We start from the raw sequence: 18,705 nt of genomic DNA, 5'->3' as shown, positions 1-18,705 counted from the left end.
ACGAATGCCCAAATGACAAGGCAGATTAGAGGACCTAAGAAGAGTTGCTTTGTCAGGACCTTTCCACATAAAGTTAGATAATGATCAGGCTCTCTCATTTACTAATCCTTTCACTGCTAAAATTGTGATCACCAAACATGTTTCTCAAAGTATTGTATAACAGACAAAATATTGGGCTGTTGGCTTAATATGTGCTCCAACGGCCTTTAAGACAGCATGCAATACAGATTGAAGTGTTCAACAGACAGGCTCCCCTTGTGCATTCAAAGTATTTGGGGTAAAGCTCAAAGACGGGGTGCCTAAAGATTTTCACACTAAGCAGCCTCTATAATGGAGCCTGGATTGAAGCTTACACCCTCTGAGAGCATTATTGATTCCTCTTCCAACTAAAGTGACACCTGTTACAACCCATTAAAAACAAAATACTTCTCTCACTTTATCCTGGACCACCTGGAACCCACTCAAGGACCCATTTGGGGTCCCAGGAGCCCACTTTGAGAACCTCTGCAATGGGGCAACAAGAGTATCCCTGGAACAACTTCCTTTACGCCTCTCCCTCCCCTCTCCCGGAGTAAATGCTGCAAAAGGGATAAAGAGATAAGGCGAGAGTGGTGAAACTCTTGGGAAGGGTGTAAAGGAGAAGAGGAGGAGGGGGAGGTGGACACGGGGAGCTGGAGTCCTACTGGATACAAAGAAGGCTAAAGGGCCACTGCAGACTGCTGTCAAAGTACTACAAACAAGGCAGGCTCCTGGAATTCCAAACTGGAATGCCAAGAAACGCAGAGAAAGGTTTGGGAAATGCACGAGATTCACTGCACGAGATTCACGCACGGCTTCTCGACGTGCCTGTTCGCCTCAGGACAGGCCAGCCTGGGGCATCTTCAGCGGAAGCTTTCCACTTGTAGGTTTACAACATGGTCAGTTCAAGTGACTGCCGAAGAGCGGCGCAATGAATAAACTTTCCAAAGTTCAATGACACACCGTTGTCAAAGAGGGAGGCAGGTCCCGCACATGTCCCGAACATTCATAATGGCTTGTGTCATCGTTAAACTTTTACTACACGTCCACAATGACACGCACGAGAAGCATGCTCTCGGAAACATGCACCCACCTTACAGCGAAAGCACCTCGGGCAGGCTGCGACCCTCACACGCCGACGGACACGGAGAGCCGGGGCAGGCTGGAGATGAAGGGACTGACGACAGCGTTGGATCAGGACACGCTGGTGAGCATTCCGGAGTGAACCGCTAGAGACATAGGAGGAGAGGAGAACGCAAAAACAGTGACTGTAAAGACTGCAGGGCACTCGTCATCTCATGCGGCTAGGGGAGGACTCTCTCTCTCTAACACACGCGCACGCTTACAAACACACCCTCGCAAACGACGCCTCCCATTTATATTAGACCACGCCCACTCGAGAGACCCGATTAATGCGGCGTTCAGGTCTAAGTGGGGGAGGGCGTGTTCAGAGGGTTCCCGTGGTTTCTGGAGATGTATGTTACACTAGAACTTGGCGTTCAGTTCTTGCTGTCAGGGAGCACACGGAGGGGATTATAGAGCCGGAAATGCTGTGTGCGGACATAACGTCATGCTGTCGGGGTAGCTCGTTTTCTTGTGTTTGGGGACTCTAACGTTTGTGCCCTTTATTGAATGAAAATAAAAGACAAAAACAGAGTTTCTGTAATTCCAACGAGCCTGAAAGTCAATATTTAACATGAGCACCTTTATTCTTTAAGCAAACCTGAACTATCTCTCTTTTTCCTGTAATTTCTTTAAGTAGCATTCATGAATAGTTGTATGGGCTTCTTGAAGGATATTCAAAGCTCTTCTTTGGATGTTGGCTGCCTTTTGGTCTGGTCTCCATGAAGATGATTCCACATGATATATTGAGATCTGGGTTCTGGGGAGGCCAATCCATGACAAGAACTTTTAGTCCAGTTCTTGTGTGATTTGGCATACCTCAGCCTTTTCTCTCTGCTTCTTGACAGACACCCTTCTGCTGAGACCAGTACTGATAAGGCTTCAGTGAAGAGTAAATGGATCACCTGTAGGGCCTGTGTCAGATCTTTGCTTAAGCTTTTTGTTTTGTTTTGTTTGTTTGTTTTTTTAAAAAGGACATGATTTTCAGATACTGTTCATCTGCTGTAGATAATTTTTTTGGCCGCTTGTGCTTTTGTCCTCCACTTGCAGAACACACTGCACACCATGCTGTGATATACCAATTTTTCTGCTAATAGCTCTTAGAATCACCTTGTTGGTGCCTGTCAAACTGTGCTATATTTAGCATTTTCTGTAGATTCAATTAAAGAAATATGAAGAAATACCTAAAGATAAAGTTCAAAATTGATTATGTGCTAAGTTGTCTTATATATAGATACAACACTGGTTTGTTCCTTTAAGGATTAAGTGCCTTTTTATGCTTTAATGATTCCTCGGTTAGTTTTAAGTGGCTTGACCAAAAAAGAATCCTTTGAAAAATATCAGTTGAGTTAAAAAGCAGTCAATGTCCAAAGAAAAACTGTCAAAGACCCTTAGAAAGGGGCTGCAGCTGCAGTAATGCGGACGCTGCACCGGTCCGTCGTGGTGAAGAGGGAGCTGAGTGTAAAAGCGAAGCTCTCAATTTACCGGTCGATCTACGTCCCTACCCTCACCTATGGCCACGAGCTGTGGGTAGTGACCGAAAGAACAAGATCGCGGATACAAGCGGCAGAAATGAGCTTCCTCCGAAGGGTGGCTGGCCTCTCCCTTAGCGATAGGGTGAGAAGTTCGGCCATCCGGGAGGGGCTCAGAGTAGAGCCGCTGCTGCTCCACATCGAAAGGAGCCAGCTGAGGTGGTTCGGGCATCTGACAAGGATGCCCCCTGGGCGTCTCCTGGGTGAGGTGTTCCAGGCATGTCCCACCGGGAGGAGGCCCCGGGGCAGACCCAGGACACGCTGGAGAGATTATATCTCTCGGCTGGCCTGGGAACGCCTTGGTGTTCCCCCGGATAAGCTGGAGGAGGTGGCTGGGGAGAGGGAGGTCTGGGCCTCTTTGCTTAGGCTGCTGCCCCCGCGACCCGGCCTCGGATAAAGCGGATGAAGATGGATGGATGGATGGATGGATGGACCCTTAGAAAGCTGAAACTGAAGCCTGGGCTATTGCTCTAAATCCCTTAAAAATACAAGAATACAAGTCTAGCTTTTTAGAAGCAAAACATAAAGAAATGAAATAAAAGAAGCAGTACAGCATGTCAGTGTTAGGCCTACAGATTAAAGTCTAAAATTACTTGTCAGGACTGAAATAGTGAACCATGGTGGCTGCATGTAAAGAGTGCTATTAAAGTGATACACCTGCAGCCTAAAGCTAAGGACTCCACTTTTAATTAGAGCCGTGCTCTGACAAGCACAATCTGAAACAAAAACACCAGTAGCTGGAAGGTATGTAAATTGCACAACTGAGGGTCAGATCTTATTCTGAGTTATCTCTCAGCACTGGTGTGTTTTCACCCCTCTGAGTTTCCCCATATTGCATAAGAGCTTCTCATGTTTATGTTATTGAAAGCAACATCAGTGTTGCAAACGTAGCTTGTGTGTTTTTGTAATGTAGGCTGTTAACTACTTTAAAACATACACACACTTTTTAGGCAGACTGTAATGCATCAAAGAGAACAACTTGAAATGAGTGCCCCACCCCTTCTGTCTCCACCAGGAATTAGCCAGTGTTCAGTTCATTTTTATGCATACATAAAGCTTGAATAGCTTCATAAGTGATGGGAAAACCCCATAAGAGTCTGAACTGCAAGAACTCGTCAGTCCTGAGCTGTTTGCATATGCCAGGACTTAAAGAATAGACACTGTGAAGCCACCCAGTCACACACACTTACACACGCTGACATACAAGCATGCAACAAAGCATTCGCTTTATGTCTGTCATTTGAGAAAAAAGTAAACACACAGTGTGCTGATTTTACGTCATCAGACATTCAGCTTCACTCAGGCCTTTTGTTTAAATGATTGATCAGATACATAGTAGACTAGCCAACACTGGAAAACAAAAAGAGCGCAACCCCTGCTGATAGTCAGCGTGTCCATCACTCATAAGTCGCCGAGTCGAAACTAACAAAGCTGGGTAATATACACCCAGGCAATTAGTGAAGCGTTTATTAAAGTTTCTCACATGATTATGGATGGGCCACTATTTGAGGGACATAAGGCCATGGTTAGTACTTATTAGCTATTTATTTTATTATTTTAAACTTATTGTGCTGTCTTTGATCCCTTTTCCATTAGTGAACATGGAGGCTGTCAGAAATCTAACCCTTAACAGGCTCAGGCCTACATGTTACCATTAATATGTAATGGTTAACAAACACAAACCCAGCAATGAGGAATAAAATCAAGAACCAGAGTCAAACCTGAATGACTATATTTTTGTTCGATTATGTGGCGTAACCTTCTGGTAATTCTTGATTTGGAGGTTGTTTACGTTGGTAGGCTGGTTAAAATGGTTTGGAACGGCAACAAAGGCACAAGCCCGAATACACGTACATGCTCAGAACAAAAATATCACCCGCAGTAACCCACCCACTGACACACAGACATCCACCCACTCAAACACACCCTTTCACATATTTGTAAGGAGGATTAGAATGGTTGTAGAGCGAGCATGAATGCGAACCCACTAAAGAGTCTGTGGTCCCAGCAGGAATTTACTGCTCTCTCTCTTGGCCGAGCTCACCCTTCTGCACTCTGATATTTTTTTCTCCGCCGTGAAAGTTTCAATTAACCTGTCTGTCTGGGAACACCTTGAGAGAAGGCATTTAAAAAGCCTCAGTGTTCAAATTCTGCTAGCTTTTACACGACACTTGTGGCGAACCAGGATGTGCGTGCACAAAATATGCATTTCTAGTTCAATTTGGAATAAAATCTGTTTGCATCATGCATTTGCATCTGAGGGGTGGGGGGAGTGAAGCGGCACAAAGTCTAATGTTTCAGGATTCAGGAATACAGGAAAGGTTCAAGTTCTTTGAGAGTAATTTTGTGTGACCACATAGTGATGAGTCACGGCCATGAGCTGCTGCCCGGAATAGTAGCTCATCTGTGGCGTGGCAGAGAGGTTACAATATGTTTCATAAGGACTGCAGGATAGCCACAGTCTTCCAGCGAACCACAGTGCTGGGAATGGCACAGACACATCGGGAGGTGGGGTGGGATGCTTTCCAGGGCAAGGTTCATGCTGCCATCTGCTAAACCTAACATCTGTCTAATTGCTATTTGAGAGGTGGGGCACATATTTTCATTTATATAATCAAAACAAAAGACAGTAGCAGGTAAATTTTTGCTTGATTACAAAATGTATTTATTGAATCAAAAAAAAAAGGTAAACAAAATTAACCTTCTCCATAAAACAATGTGCACTTTAAACATAAAAAGCAATAGCTTATAAAAACGTTCACTCAGTCAGTGGAATAAAGCAAATCTATCGCAGTGATTTACAAGATATACACTTCGGTAGGCTTTTATTTTGTAGCTCCCTCCCAAAATTAAGTTAAAGTTTACCTCTGAAGTTATAGAATTTTGCATCATGCATGAAGTAAACACAAATTAAAGTTAGTGTCTATAAAACTAGTTAACCCCCTTTACTCAAAGACTCGAAATACACAGCAGCAAACATTTTACCTGAATATGGAGCGTAAGCTTTTCTTCATTCTAACGATGATCCAGCATGGACTTTAATCGTATCTAATACAAACTATTTAATGGCTCTCACTCATAGCTATGACCCACTAAACCTCCCCTACATAGCAGAAAGAAATGCAATAATGCTTAAATTATGACATAAGCTTTACTAAAGCTGGTTTTAGATTATCTTATCGATTTAATACACTAATCTCTTTGCTTTTTGTGAAACCGTTCTTATGGTTTTTAATGAAAATGCTTCAAAATGTTGAAATGTCAAAAAAACCAAAAACTATTTCAGCTACAGTATGTACAGTATGTATTTATAGCAAATGTTAAGGCTATGCTTATCATGTTTTCCACCGTGAGTCAGAAATATCACAACATAGCATCTACAGATTTTTAACAGCAGCACAAATGAAGGTTAGAAGCTTAAACAGGAGCACAGTGCACTAACAGGCACCAGCCAGTTGTTACAACATGACTCCTTAGAGTCTGAACTGTGGAAGTTGGCATTACGGACGAGATCTCCATAAAATAATACACTTAAAGCACTGCTCACGGACCTACTGTTTTCTTAAATATACAAAAAAAATTGTTTTAAATAATGTTAATTGTTACAATAAAATAGGAAGTAGTCCAGAATCTGATCAAACTTATTGCACCTCACATCGATTTTTTTTAAACAAACAATATGTGCATAACACTGACTTAGCATTAGGCATATAAGGCATTTGAAACCTACAGTGGTAAAGGCAAATGGAAATGATCACAACACAAAATGATATGAAAGTCTCATATACTATTACATTTTGCTTTCATTGGCACAGATTTATGTCAATGCTCTAGTTGCGCCTTGTGAATTCAAGGGTGGATGGCAGCGGATGTATTTACGAACAGCAATACGTTACAAAGGTGGAAAGGAACATTTCCCAGCAAGCTACTGTTTGTCAAAGCGGAACATAAACTGCAAACCTTTCACCTATCGCACCCTTTGTTAGACAGATTTTGCAGGTGTTTGGCTACTAACACAGTGAGGTTCTTCTTGCTAGAAGAAATGTTTAAATCCTTCCTCATTCATAAGTAATTACATCCCCGCTTTGCTGTTCCTTTTAGAACTACACCAATGTACGAATGAGGCCCAATATTAGTAGTGAGAGGTGTGAATCTTATTCTGAATTATTTATTTTTACTTGATTTTTCACAATTTCTGCAGTGCAAAAAAATATATCAGACAGCATTCACTGAAAATGCAACTCAAACTGTTTTTCCCCAAACACCTGCTGTAAAAGCACTATGGCAAAACACAGAAACTAATCTATTATTTCTTGTTGTGGTGATGCCGGCTCCCCCTCTTACTGCTCAGGGATTGTTGAGGAGCTCGCTTGGATCGTTCCCAGTTTGCCGTTCACTTGAACCGTCTTCTTGGGAACTGCGACCTAGTTGAAAGAAATTGAACATGTCATTTTATTTCTCCACTGTGATAATGACAGGAGCAACAGTTTGAGGCAACAAAACAAAATGTGATTGGGAGTTCTTTGATTTTTCGCCCTCTTGATGCTATTCAGCTGCTACTATTGTTCCTTTCTGGTATAAACAGGGCAAAAATAACAATTCAAAAGTTTCAGAAGTCTTATTTTTCCATAGCTGCTGACCTAAAATTGAACTTTATCCCCTCGAAAATACTCATGGAGCAGTACAGTATGGCTGTCAGATTTATCTTTGTACGTGTTACAATCTGCAACTCATTTCCAGTTTCCTGGCTACTAGACCGCAGGAGATCTTTGTAGTGCCGGTGATGTCTTCCAGCAAGGGAAGCTGTGTGAAACCAGACCAAAGATGTTTTTCACGAAACTGCTGCTAATATAAAGCAAACAAAGGTTGTTCATAGTTGTAAACTTCTCTATATATTTTTAATAGTTTTACCTTTTTGAGCCTCTCAGCCGCAGATCCAGAGCGAATTGCCTCCAGCATAGCCTCCCTGGCTAGAGCAGGGTTCCTGGGGGCGTTCGCATTCGAATGTGGCACAGAGCTAGTTTTACCCTGGGGCAAGACAGGGGCAGGAGGTGGCGGTGCAATCGTCGGTGGTGGTGGAGGTGGTGGGTGCGTAAAGAGAGGAGAGGTGCAGGTCAAATTCTCGGGGGAAGAGGGAGAGCTTGGACTGCTTCTCTCTTCTTCAGATGCCAACTTTCTGAATTTCTCAAGCTCATGGGCAGCTGCAGATTTGACCTGTCACACAGAGCGGTGAGACAATGGTAACTGTAGACATGTAACCATATGGAAGGACAGCTGCTCCCATATGAGTCTCTGACACACACTCCTGATACACCTGATGCATAGCTAGAAAGACAAACAAAGCCTTTTCTATTTTTTTGTTAGAGACATTCAAATTTATATGAGCACTCATTACTTATTTTATAAGTCCATTTAATATACATATTCAGTCTGTTTACCCTCCTTTTCAAAGAAGTACAACAGTTTTGTTTTCTGACTAAGTCATACAGCATTCCAGAGATTCCAGATCTGGCAGGGAACCTCCAGAATAGAGCCACAGATGTTTCAGCAGCAGTAACACATTTTCTGCCTCTTTCATTCCACTCTGGTACGCAAATGTGAGCAAACCACAGAACGCTTTCCAAAAGGGTGGATGAAAATAGACACATGTGCTAGCATAACCTGCATTGCAGTGTAAGCTGCTAATGAACTAATAACACGAGACAAAGTGTTTAGCATTTACATTCTAATTTAAGCTCTTCTTGACTGTAAATGTAACGGGTACACATGCTCGTACTGTGTAAAACCATATGCGTACACCATAAAATGATATTATCAGCTTTGCTATGTATTACATTTGGCATAGCAACATGCTCACAACAACAGTTCAAACATGCTGATGTTTATTAAGTACATACAGGATATTTGACCTGCAAATGGCACTCAGAAATCACAGGGTATAGATAATATTAGGAGTTATGCTCTGCGGATATTAAATAACTGTATACTGGATACATTTTAATCTGCATCCAAATGGTGAGAAGCATTGTAACTACATGCTAAAAAGAACAGCATTTTATATATTTATAAGGAAGTGTTTTTTTATACATGCATAAATGTTAAAATAATAACTCATACTTGTATGTTTTAGATCACATCCCTCTTACTTCCACCCTGGATATCAGCATATAGAGATCAATGATACTTCTTAGCTGTTAGGATAATATTTTACCTTCTTCAGCCTGCCGGTGTTATTCTGGGCTCTAATGGCAGCCAAAAGAGCAGACCTCTCATTCTCCTCTTCAACATAAGGCCCTTTCTTTAAGGAGCTGGGGCCAGAAGTTGATATCTAACAAGGCAATAAAAAAGGAGAAAATCAGCCAACATTATTACCTAGCTTGTTTAGATGAACATATGAAACCAGATAGATGGGCAAAACGCTATCCTACAAATCATTTTATCTTGAGCTCACTTTCTTCAGCCTGTCTTTGCCTCCACCTGTCTGGATTGCCTCCATCAGACTGCTGTGCAGAGACGTCTCTTTCTCAACAGATTTATGGATCACTGGTCTGAACTTTTTAATTGGCCCAAACACCGTCACACTGCTGTCTGACACTGTTTCAGGCAGTTGAGATTTTGAAGCTGTCTCCTCTGAGTTCTGTGAATTATAAAAACAATTATTTATAGTATATTTTCAAGATTCGTATGTTGTAATATTAACAGTATAATCCAGGTTAAACTTACGTTTGTCTGTCCTTGAGATATGGTCTTTGGGGCTGTTGGTGGTTTGATAAATGAGTTTAGGGCATTGCTTTTTGCTGGGCTCGGACCTCCAAGCTGATGTTTGACATTATCTTGGTCATTGGCAGTTACTTTTATGTTGGTGGATCCACTCAACTCAGCGTGATTATTCTTGGCTGGTTTGGTTTCCAACATATCAGAACTTCTTTTGGTGGCTACAACACCATTTTCAAATCCACCCCTGTTTGCTTCTCTAAAATCTTTCTGTTGATCTGACATATACTCTGGGTAGCTTGTAGATCTTTGAGGACCAGGATACCTGACTGCAGAATTAGAGCTATTCTCCTTATTCTGTAACAAAGACGACAGGGAAGATTGTCGCGGATTAACTTGCATCGATCGACCTGATTTCTGGAGGTCAGTAGTCGGTGTCTTCAGGGAAGCAGAGCATTCAGGGCTGTTAGGGACATAGCTGGGTTTCGCTAAGGTCTTTGGGGGGTGTTTAGCGATGGCAGACGCTACATATTGGCTTGAGGTTCGCCTGGGCGGTCTGAGGAAGGACAAGTCTGGAAGTATTGAAGGAGGAATGGTAGGTTTGTCAGCTGGGGGCTGAACATTTTTGGGTACTGAACTTTTGCTCCCCACCTCAACACAGCCTTTGTCTGGAACTTTGACATTCCTTATAGGCTCTTTAGTTTCTTCTTTCACCACCTCTTTAGGTTGGATTCTCTCTGGAGGTTTAGAAACTGTACTCTGTGTTGATTTCAGGTACTCTGTGTTACTGGTCTTCAGTGTAGTTTCTGTGACTGCTGTAGAAGCACTTTTCAGTTTGTTTTTGCTCTCCTCAGCTTTATCTTTGCTGGGGTTCACAGGAGTGTCTTGTCTTTCATTTGAGCTCCAAAAAGCTTTGGCCTTCCCAAGAAGAGGAGAACCCTCATCAGAATTGATCTGTGACTCTGAAGACCTACTAACATTATTCCTGGAGATACCCTCTTTCACCATGTTTCCCTGATCGTCGATCTTAATGGCACCAATGGTAAATCGAACACCTGACTGTTCTTTAGCAGTGTTTATAACAGAGGGCTTGGGAGGGATCACAGTGAAGGTTTTCATACCAAATCGTGATGTGACGTTGCGAGTAATTTTATTATGTGAAGTAGGGAAAACCCTATGCGTCTGTTCATCTTTTTCCATAGATACTAGTTTCTGACTTGCTGGTGGAAAATCCGGTTTCTTCTTCTCAAAAGACTCAGCATTATATCTCACAGGGTCAGGCAGTATCTCAGCGCTCTCCATGTTTTCGTGCACGTCATCATTAGATTTAACAGCCGATATTTGCTTATCTCCTTTCACGCTGTTGCTATCGACGAGATTCATCTCTTTAATTTTTTTCTCCTTTATCTTTTTTTCCTTTCTGTCACACACAGACTTGCTCTCCGCTGGTTTAGTGTGCTGCTCAGATTGAGACAAACCCTTAGTATTTGTATGGTTTCTTTTATTATTGACTGCTTCTGTATAAGCATTGTTGTTTTTGTTCTCGGGCTCCATTCTGGACTTGTGACAAAAGCCATGTTCTGTGATAAGATAAGGGAAGAAAAATTGTAGTAAACATAATACAGAAAAGCAAACCATTTTAAATCTGATGCACTGGTTGTTTTTCCTACCTTTGCTGCCAGCTGACTCCTTCCTGGTAAATGACTTCACCTCATGTTCAATAATATTATGATCATAGTCCTCCAGTACTTCATCTATGGCTGTAACTGGCACATCCAAGTCCACTACAGACACTGGAACCTCATTACTGTCACTAGACATGGTATAAGGAGCCTCTTTTGCTGAGACTACATCTTCATGGTCTGCAAAAGAGTGACAGATCCAGGTCTTAATAGGTAATCCACTTAGTGTGGAAAAGTCGCTTCATGTGGAGTATCATGAAGTGTTGTGTTTTATGTTGTATAGAACATTTACAGGATTACTTCAGTTGATCCAGCTACAGTAGTGTTATGATGATCAACAGGTTAAACCCTTTAGGAATTGTTTTTCAGTTTCAGTGCTGGATGTATACATCTCAGTGAAGACATTTCTATTCAGTGTAGCTTATATTTTTGCCCCTTTTACCTGCAAGGTCTGCTTCAAAATCAGCCAAAGTCTGATGGAGCTCGGCTGCGAGCTTTGGATCATCTTCAAAGTTGTTTTTCAAAATCACTGACTGCGACTGAGGGCTGATGTCTTTGTGCCTGAGAAGGGTACATAAAAAGAAGTCATCATCATGTATATTACATACACATGTAAATATAATCACGTAGAGACCCTTATCGTTTATAAAAAAAAGTCACTACTGAAAAGACTATATAGTAAAACCCATTACTTTAGTGATGCTGTTATATTCAGCACCCTTTGCTTAAGTAATCTGCCTAAGAAATCAAAAGGGTAAAGGCAGTTCAGAAGTAGAGGAAAGAAAAATATGTGTAGACTTTAATAAGTGTTTAAAGTCACATTTTATTTTCACTGGAGTCTGCTGGCTTTGAAACACGCAGCTGTTACGATATTAATACCACAGTTCAAACTTCCTGCACTCTCTTCAGTGGTTCAACAGAGAATTCTCATGGGTTAGTGGCATATTAGCCATAACAAATTGCATCAAGAAGGCCAACCCAAATAGAATTTATCTTCTAAGAGACTTGGACGGGTCCTCTTTTCCTCAATAATTCTGAGAAAACTGGGTTATAGTGGTTTCCTGGAATAATGAAGAGCTGGCAACATCAGGCCAGAACCTGGATTCATAAAATTTCTCTGAGTAGGGGCATCAATCCAAGATCCCTGGTCTGGGTAAATGAGCGTATGCTTTTCAAAACAACTTAAAATGTGAAAAGGGATCTGGAGCAGCATTGATTTTTCACAGACCTTTGATTAAGGGCCTAAAACCATAACTATAAAAGCCCAGAATGCAAAGCTGACTCAAATATACTATGGTAGGAACTGCTCTTGATTTTTACTGCTGGCTCAATAACAAATATCAACTTTGTTAAAATCAAGTTGGATAAAACTGTGACAGTTTGTTGTAATAGCAGTTAGGCTAGCTTAAATGGACAGCTCAGTGGATTAGAGAAGATGAGCTAATATTGACAATAAGATTAGTAAGTATGGGAAAGAAGTCAGGTAGATAAATGAAGTTAATGTAGATTTCTTAATTAGTCCCACCATCTTGAATATAACTTTAGTCAAATTCTTTATATGCAAATATGAGAAATAATTTTGTTGTGAGTCTCATTTAAACTGCCCAACCCACTTTCTTGGTTCCGTTTTCTACCTGTGTACTGATCCCCAGGTGGCACATCCCTCATCGCTCTCACTGGAACTATCTCGCACTGGCCCTGCCGGTTTCCACCCACTACTTCCATCCAGAGACACGCTCCCATCGGGGGAAGTGGGTTGGGTGTCAGAGGGAGAACTGATCATGCCCGAGTCCTCGCCCTCTGCCATACCTTCAGAGGCAGCGTAACCCTGGTCATGCAGGCTGCTGCCGGCACTGCTGCTGCCCAAAGACAGAGTCTCGGCCAGAGGTGCTTCAGTTTCTGGTTTCTGGTCACTGACTGCAGAGTTCTTAACAGAATGGAGCCAAGCTGGGAGAGAACAGAAAATCTTAGCATTGGGACTGACTGTTATCGCAGTCAAGAAATATTAGATTACAGAACAGTAAGGCCACAAGTGTTTTAATTAGGAAGTGCATTATTGTTTCTCTGATCAACAAAACTTAGAAGATTAATGATGGCTAAAACCTTCTAAGTGAGAGGAACAAAAACAAGAACAAAAAAAAAGCACAAGCTACAGAACAGGCATGAAGATCAAGAGACGGTAAACATGGAGGGAAAAAAACCGGGTAAGTATTTAGTTTAGTTTCAAGATTTCATTCTGACATCAAACACACACCCAGACACACCCACACACAGATACACATGCACCCAAGCCAAAAAACATAAGCCAAATATGTTAAAAGCAAGACTGAAGAACCACCACTTGTGGCTTGATAAACCATCTTTAATGATGTGTGGGTAGATTTACTGTATTCAAACTCTGTTGATTAGATTTTCACTGTACAGTTTTAGATTTGAGGGAAACCTAGCATTGCTTATACCCTCTCATTTTTTAGTACACTCATGTTCTGGTCAGTCATGTGGGTTTGGGGAAGTTATTTACTCCATCACTGATCTCACTGAACTCAAGGCCAGAAGAATAAAAATCAATGTACCACTTGTTTGCTTTTTATTAGATCAACGAGCAAGCACAGCGCTGGCTATTTAGCAGTGAACTTTTTTTAAAATGAATTTAACAATGAATGACTCTGTTTGTAATACCAGTTGTCAATAAGATTGTGCATGCATTTGGTCATGCACTGCACTGCAATATAATGTGTGTTGCAGTGTACTAGGACTGTCAGTTTTGGGTCTGCTCCTACTGGTGTGGAGAGAACAGTCCGTTCCAGGAGATGTGGTGATGACTCACAGGGCTGTCCCCCCAGCTCCTTCCCAGCAACAGCTTAGTCATGCTGGCAACAGCCACAATCGGCACACATCCACAGAGACGTGCAAAGACAAGTGCACATATGCACACACAGATTTATGCTTGCATATGTATACGCTTGCAGACAAGCACACACACACAAACAGACAAACTTCCAACTCAACATGACCTTGGGCAAAATTGTCTGTTAGAGCTAAACTAAGGGTGTCTCCATTCCCAAGCTGTTAATACTGTGACATGCCACTACATTCCATGCACAGTGCTAAATCAGTGTCCTGGAATCTTGGGGCAGTCTTGAAAAGTTTAATCAACTATTTCTTGTAAACATATTATTTTTTTCAATCACCCCAAAACAGGAAAAAGAAAAAAAAGAAATCGATGATCAATCCTTTGCAGGTTCAAAAAGTACTTAATTTAAATTATACATCCCCTGAAATAGGCTACGCATATGCACCATATTTCAAAGGCTTGGAAGATTCAGAGTTCTAAAAATGTCATCAGAAAGAAAATTAAATTACCGTACAATTAAAATGTAATCAGTTCAGGCCTGTACATTGCTGTCTAAAACTGTCCTCATCTCAAAAAAGTAAAATTCGTCTTCACCGCATAATACACTTCAATACCACAAATGTTGCATTCATACAATAGAGAATTGCTTAATAAAAACAAAGATAACACAAAAAACTGTACTTTAGCATGCAGGATGTTTTCTATTACACCGCTCGTAACTGTACACAAGTTCTTTCTATGAAACAGTTTTTTAAAGCTCAGATTTCTTGTGGTTTTTCATCCTAAATAAAATTCCTAATTCTACAGTTAATGCAATCCTTCAAAAACAAACCGTGAAGCATTAACTGAGCTACAAGCTGCCTCCAGTTCACAGTGTCTTGTTAATTTTGAAGTAGACTGTTAAAAGCTTTCTTTGGAGAGAGGTCTTGTATTTCATATGCTTGTCTTTATGAAATTTAAGAGCCATTACCACCTAAAAGTAACATGTCATCGATACATCACTCTTTCCATACTTTTGCTAAAGTCAGCACGCGTTCGGGTTTTATGTTTCTAAACCAAGCCACAATACCAGGCAAAGACAGAGCGACGTACACTGTCCTGCAATCGATCTGCAGCTATCACATCACCGAAATATTGGCTGAAATCACATGACCTAGCACCGCTGCCTTCTGACCACATTCTGTGTCCACTTTTAACTCAACTCTCAACGCTGACAACCAGTGGATCAATGTGAAGTAAAAACCATGCAGAATATGTACAAACATTTGTAAAAAGGATAAAAACAATACAAACAGTACAAAAAAAACAAGCTTTTTTTTAAAGAGCAAAACTTTTTCCAACTTGCTTTCACTTTTGTCACAAGGTTATATGCAGTGAGAATGGATTCTGTAAAGGCAAGTTATGCAAATGAAATGGTACTCAAACGTGAGACTGTAACACCAAATACAAGACAGCAGAGAACAGCAGAAGTAGACATCAAAGGGATGAGAGGAGGATGGTGATTATCAAAGAAAAGTCCAGCAGAAATAAGCGAGGCCATGGAGAACCAAAGGGAGCTGATGAAAAAGGACTGTCGGAGTGAAGGAAGGATCGAGCCAGAGAGAGAGAGGGAGAGAGAGAGACTTCAGGAGTGTTTGGAACGAAGACGCACAGGCCCGCAGCAGTACACTACACAGGAGGGTGAGGGGTGGGGGAGGAAAGAAGAGAACAGATGAGATTTGAGATGAGTAGATCATTAAATTTGTATTTGGTAAGGTAAGGAGCATTAAAAGAAAAACCAAAACATATAGGGAGCACCTACAGGGACAGAAGGTGGCATTAAAAACAGTTCAGCGTCACTCAAAATTCTCGTCAATTATACATCTAATTTACTCCCACGTCCTGTTTAAATGCAACATGAAAGGTACTCAAGAAGATTGCTGTTGACCTTAGACCTGACCCTTTGGACCCAGGGAAAATATCAAAGCTTAGAGATTGACGTTTATATATATATATGAAGCCCCCTGACCTCATTTGGACCCAGCATCACTTAACAACTCTGCTGCCCAGGTCACTGAAGGAGAGATGGAAAACATGAAAGGAAAGAGTTCAGGACTGCCATAGAAACACAAACATCAAGGTTTGGCAGTTAAGCCAGATACAAACTGTGACTGGGTGAAAACGAATTAAGAGCTGGAAAACCTGATTGGCAGCTTTTAGGAAAGACAAGAGAAAACAAGAATCGAGGTTAGGGGGAGGGCAGTCCATGTGGAACCTACACTGGGGAGCTTCCTCCACCTCCGTGAGATTCTGCGGAGAGTTGCTCTCTGTAGGCTCAGGGGGAGGGGGTGTCGAGGGAGGAGTAGAGGGTGATACATGCTGTGATGGCTCCTGCACGGGAGAACGGAGAGGTTTGGGTGGCACCAGACGATGAGTGTTTCCTAAAGGAAAAACAGCATGCGGGCAGGGCAAGCACTGATGGTCATACTTCAAAAATGGGGAAAGTGACTTAACAAGTTATATTGAAACTTCTCATTGAACTGGAAGTTGTAAAGAAAACTACATTTATTTGTGGAAACAGTTGCTTCTTTAGCGCTTTAAGTTCTCATGACAATCCATAAAATATGGACCCATGACGTCCATATTTTATTTGGGCAACTCTGTGACAAGTGCACAATGGTAGATCATGGGCATGTGAACCAGGGGCGGGTTTTGAAGGAGGAGGGGGGTGTTTGAGGATCCCCTCAACTTTTAATGATACAATAAATAGTTTTTATACATATTTTATTGACTCCATTTACATATAGGGGATTTTCACATACTTCACTGAAGAGGTATGTGCAACGCTGCCTAGACCTCTTGCTGCTGGGGTCGGAGGGCTAGACGATGTAAACCAGAAGGTTTGGTGAGACTCTATGTCATAAAGATTATTCATGAATCTGGTAACTAGAATTCAGATTTTTTTCTGCTGTTGTTCTAAATTGCCAATTATTATATTTTCTAAATCACTATGTTTGCCATTAGAGGCTCACTAGCCACAGGTTATGTCTATCACTGAGTTATAGGAAAGAGTTAGCTTTTTATTCATTTATTTTGCTGACCTTTATTTAACCTGGAAGTCCCAATAATATCAAAACTTCAGATATCAAATTTACAGATTAGACCTGGTCTAGTATTGCATCTGTGGTAATTTACAATGAGAGGCATCAATAATTAACAATATAAATAAGCTATATAACATCTCTAGGAAGCAGAGCTGTTATGACATAGTAAATTAAAACATTTTAACATATGTTAGTTAAGACTGCAGTTTTACTTGTTATAGCTATGAGTAAACACCTTTGAAACTAGATGTCCAGAAAAGACAAATGCAAAGCTTTGTTGAACTGTTTACAGGATCATTACTGAAAGCACAAACAGCTTTTAAGCAGTAAGAAAGGAAGTCTGGAGTCGACTGCAAATGATACATACGAAGCATCTGAAAAAGTAATAGGAATAAAAGCACAATAATGGGGAAAAGCTGTGCTGAAATCCAGCTGCCTAAATTTACTTATAAAGCTTGTGATTCGTCAACTTTCTATGTTTTCTGTTTACTCTGTTGTTGACAGTTGGATGGTACCGAAATAACAGGCAGGGCTGGGATGATAAACTACCCAGTTATAACCTTGAGAACCACTGGAGCGCACACTCATACACATATACACATTAAATGACAGGCTCAAAAAAATCATACATACATTAAGGAATAATGAAAAACAGAGTAATTAAAACCCTTCAGATGGCAAATCTCTGCATTTTCAGGCATGAGTGAACCACTCTATTCGTCATGTGCAGTGTTGGTCAAGTTACTTGAAAAAAGTAATCAGTAACTAATTACTGATTACTTCCCCAAAAAAGTAATCCCGTTACTTTACTGATTACTTATTTTCAAAAGTAATTAATTACTTAGTTACTTTTTAAAAACACGATTTACAACCTGAATAGGTGATAAAGCGATAGATCTTTCAGCCCAATTCTACTTTTTCTGCATAATCCATCATACAAAATGTAATCAAATGGAAAAGTCTCTTTTTTTAACTTGTTTTATTTTAATCTTTTAACTTTATGCATCAAGCAAAAATTTAATTATATGCAACATTCTCTGACTGGAAGAAATTTGTTTAACATTTAAACCTATTTTCTGCACATTCCAGCACATAAAATAATATTTTTTTGTGTTTACACTCACTCTTTCAAATAGATGCAAGTAAAACACAGCAGAAAATAAATAAAGTCAAAGACTCAGCGGTCCTGTTGCTCTATTTTCACCTGTAAAGCAGGAGGTAGGCGGAGGTTTACCCTGGTGCAGGTGTGCCGCGGTCAGTTGAAGAATCCGCGAGTTTCTCTGTGAGTTTCCCATTACGTTGTTGCGCACTCGGTGCTTGCTTGGAAGTTTAGGGGCTATGTTTTTGTCACTTTTTATGGAATCAAACTCAAAGTAAGGTCAGTACTTCCACGCTTTAAACGCTGCACGCTCATACTCTCTCCCACAATCGATATGTGATCCATTGTTGATCTGCACACAGCTGTTGTCACTAACGGCGCACTCGCTTACGTCACTGTCGTGAGACATTCTCGCAAAAAATCACGGTTTTAGTAACGCAGTAACGCAGCGTTCCTACGGGAAAGTAACGGTAATCTAATTACCGTTTTTGCAATAGTAATCCCTTACTTTACTCGTTACTTGAAAAAAGTAATCAGATTACAGTAACGCGTTACTGCCCATCTCTGGTCATGTGTAGGGTGATGCTGTTTACCTAACATA

At 41.0% G+C, this 18,705-nt stretch overlaps 2 protein-coding genes across 12 annotated transcripts in view; both read right to left on the bottom strand.

Moving 5' to 3' along the window:
- The window catches only part of grb10b (growth factor receptor-bound protein 10b), a 64,889-nt gene extending 63,512 nt beyond the window's left edge, over positions 1-1,377 (bottom strand). For 2 of the 3 annotated variants that reach the window (XM_005949603.3, XM_005949604.3), the window contains exon 1: positions 1,112-1,376. The gene's annotated coding sequence lies outside the window, so the exon portion shown is untranslated. Of the gene's footprint in view, positions 1-1,111 lie in introns of all 3 variants that reach the window. The other variant, XM_005949605.3, reaches the window with a different exon arrangement.
- A 3,913-nt stretch (positions 1,378-5,290) lies between these two features.
- The window catches only part of cobl (cordon-bleu WH2 repeat protein), a 62,141-nt gene continuing 48,726 nt past the window's right edge, over positions 5,291-18,705 (bottom strand). For 7 of the 9 annotated variants that reach the window (XM_005949599.2, XM_005949601.2, XM_042215216.1 and 4 more), the window contains 9 exons: positions 16,181-16,342; positions 12,703-13,015; positions 11,511-11,629; positions 11,057-11,248; positions 9,396-10,966; positions 9,124-9,309; positions 8,884-9,000; positions 7,584-7,886; positions 5,291-7,096 (listed from right to left, as the gene is read on the bottom strand). In XM_005949599.2, coding sequence (XP_005949661.1) covers positions 7,013-7,096; positions 7,584-7,886; positions 8,884-9,000; positions 9,124-9,309; positions 9,396-10,966; positions 11,057-11,248; positions 11,511-11,629; positions 12,703-13,015; positions 16,181-16,342 — 3,047 coding nt within the window. In that variant the 3' untranslated portion in view covers positions 5,291-7,012. The remainder of the gene's footprint in view (positions 7,097-7,583; positions 7,887-8,883; positions 9,001-9,123; positions 9,310-9,395; positions 10,967-11,056; positions 11,249-11,510; positions 11,630-12,702; positions 13,016-16,180; positions 16,343-18,705) is intronic. The other 2 variants (XM_005949600.2, XM_005949602.2) reach the window with 2 other exon arrangements.

Source organism: Haplochromis burtoni, unplaced genomic scaffold (assembly GCF_018398535.1).
Source record: "Haplochromis burtoni strain Fernald_Lab_line unplaced genomic scaffold, NCSU_Asbu1 Contig_683, whole genome shotgun sequence".
NCBI lineage: Eukaryota > Metazoa > Chordata > Actinopteri > Cichliformes > Cichlidae > Haplochromis > Haplochromis burtoni.
The sequence above is the reverse complement of the archived record's forward strand: the minus strand, read 5'-3'. Positions and strand labels throughout refer to the sequence as shown.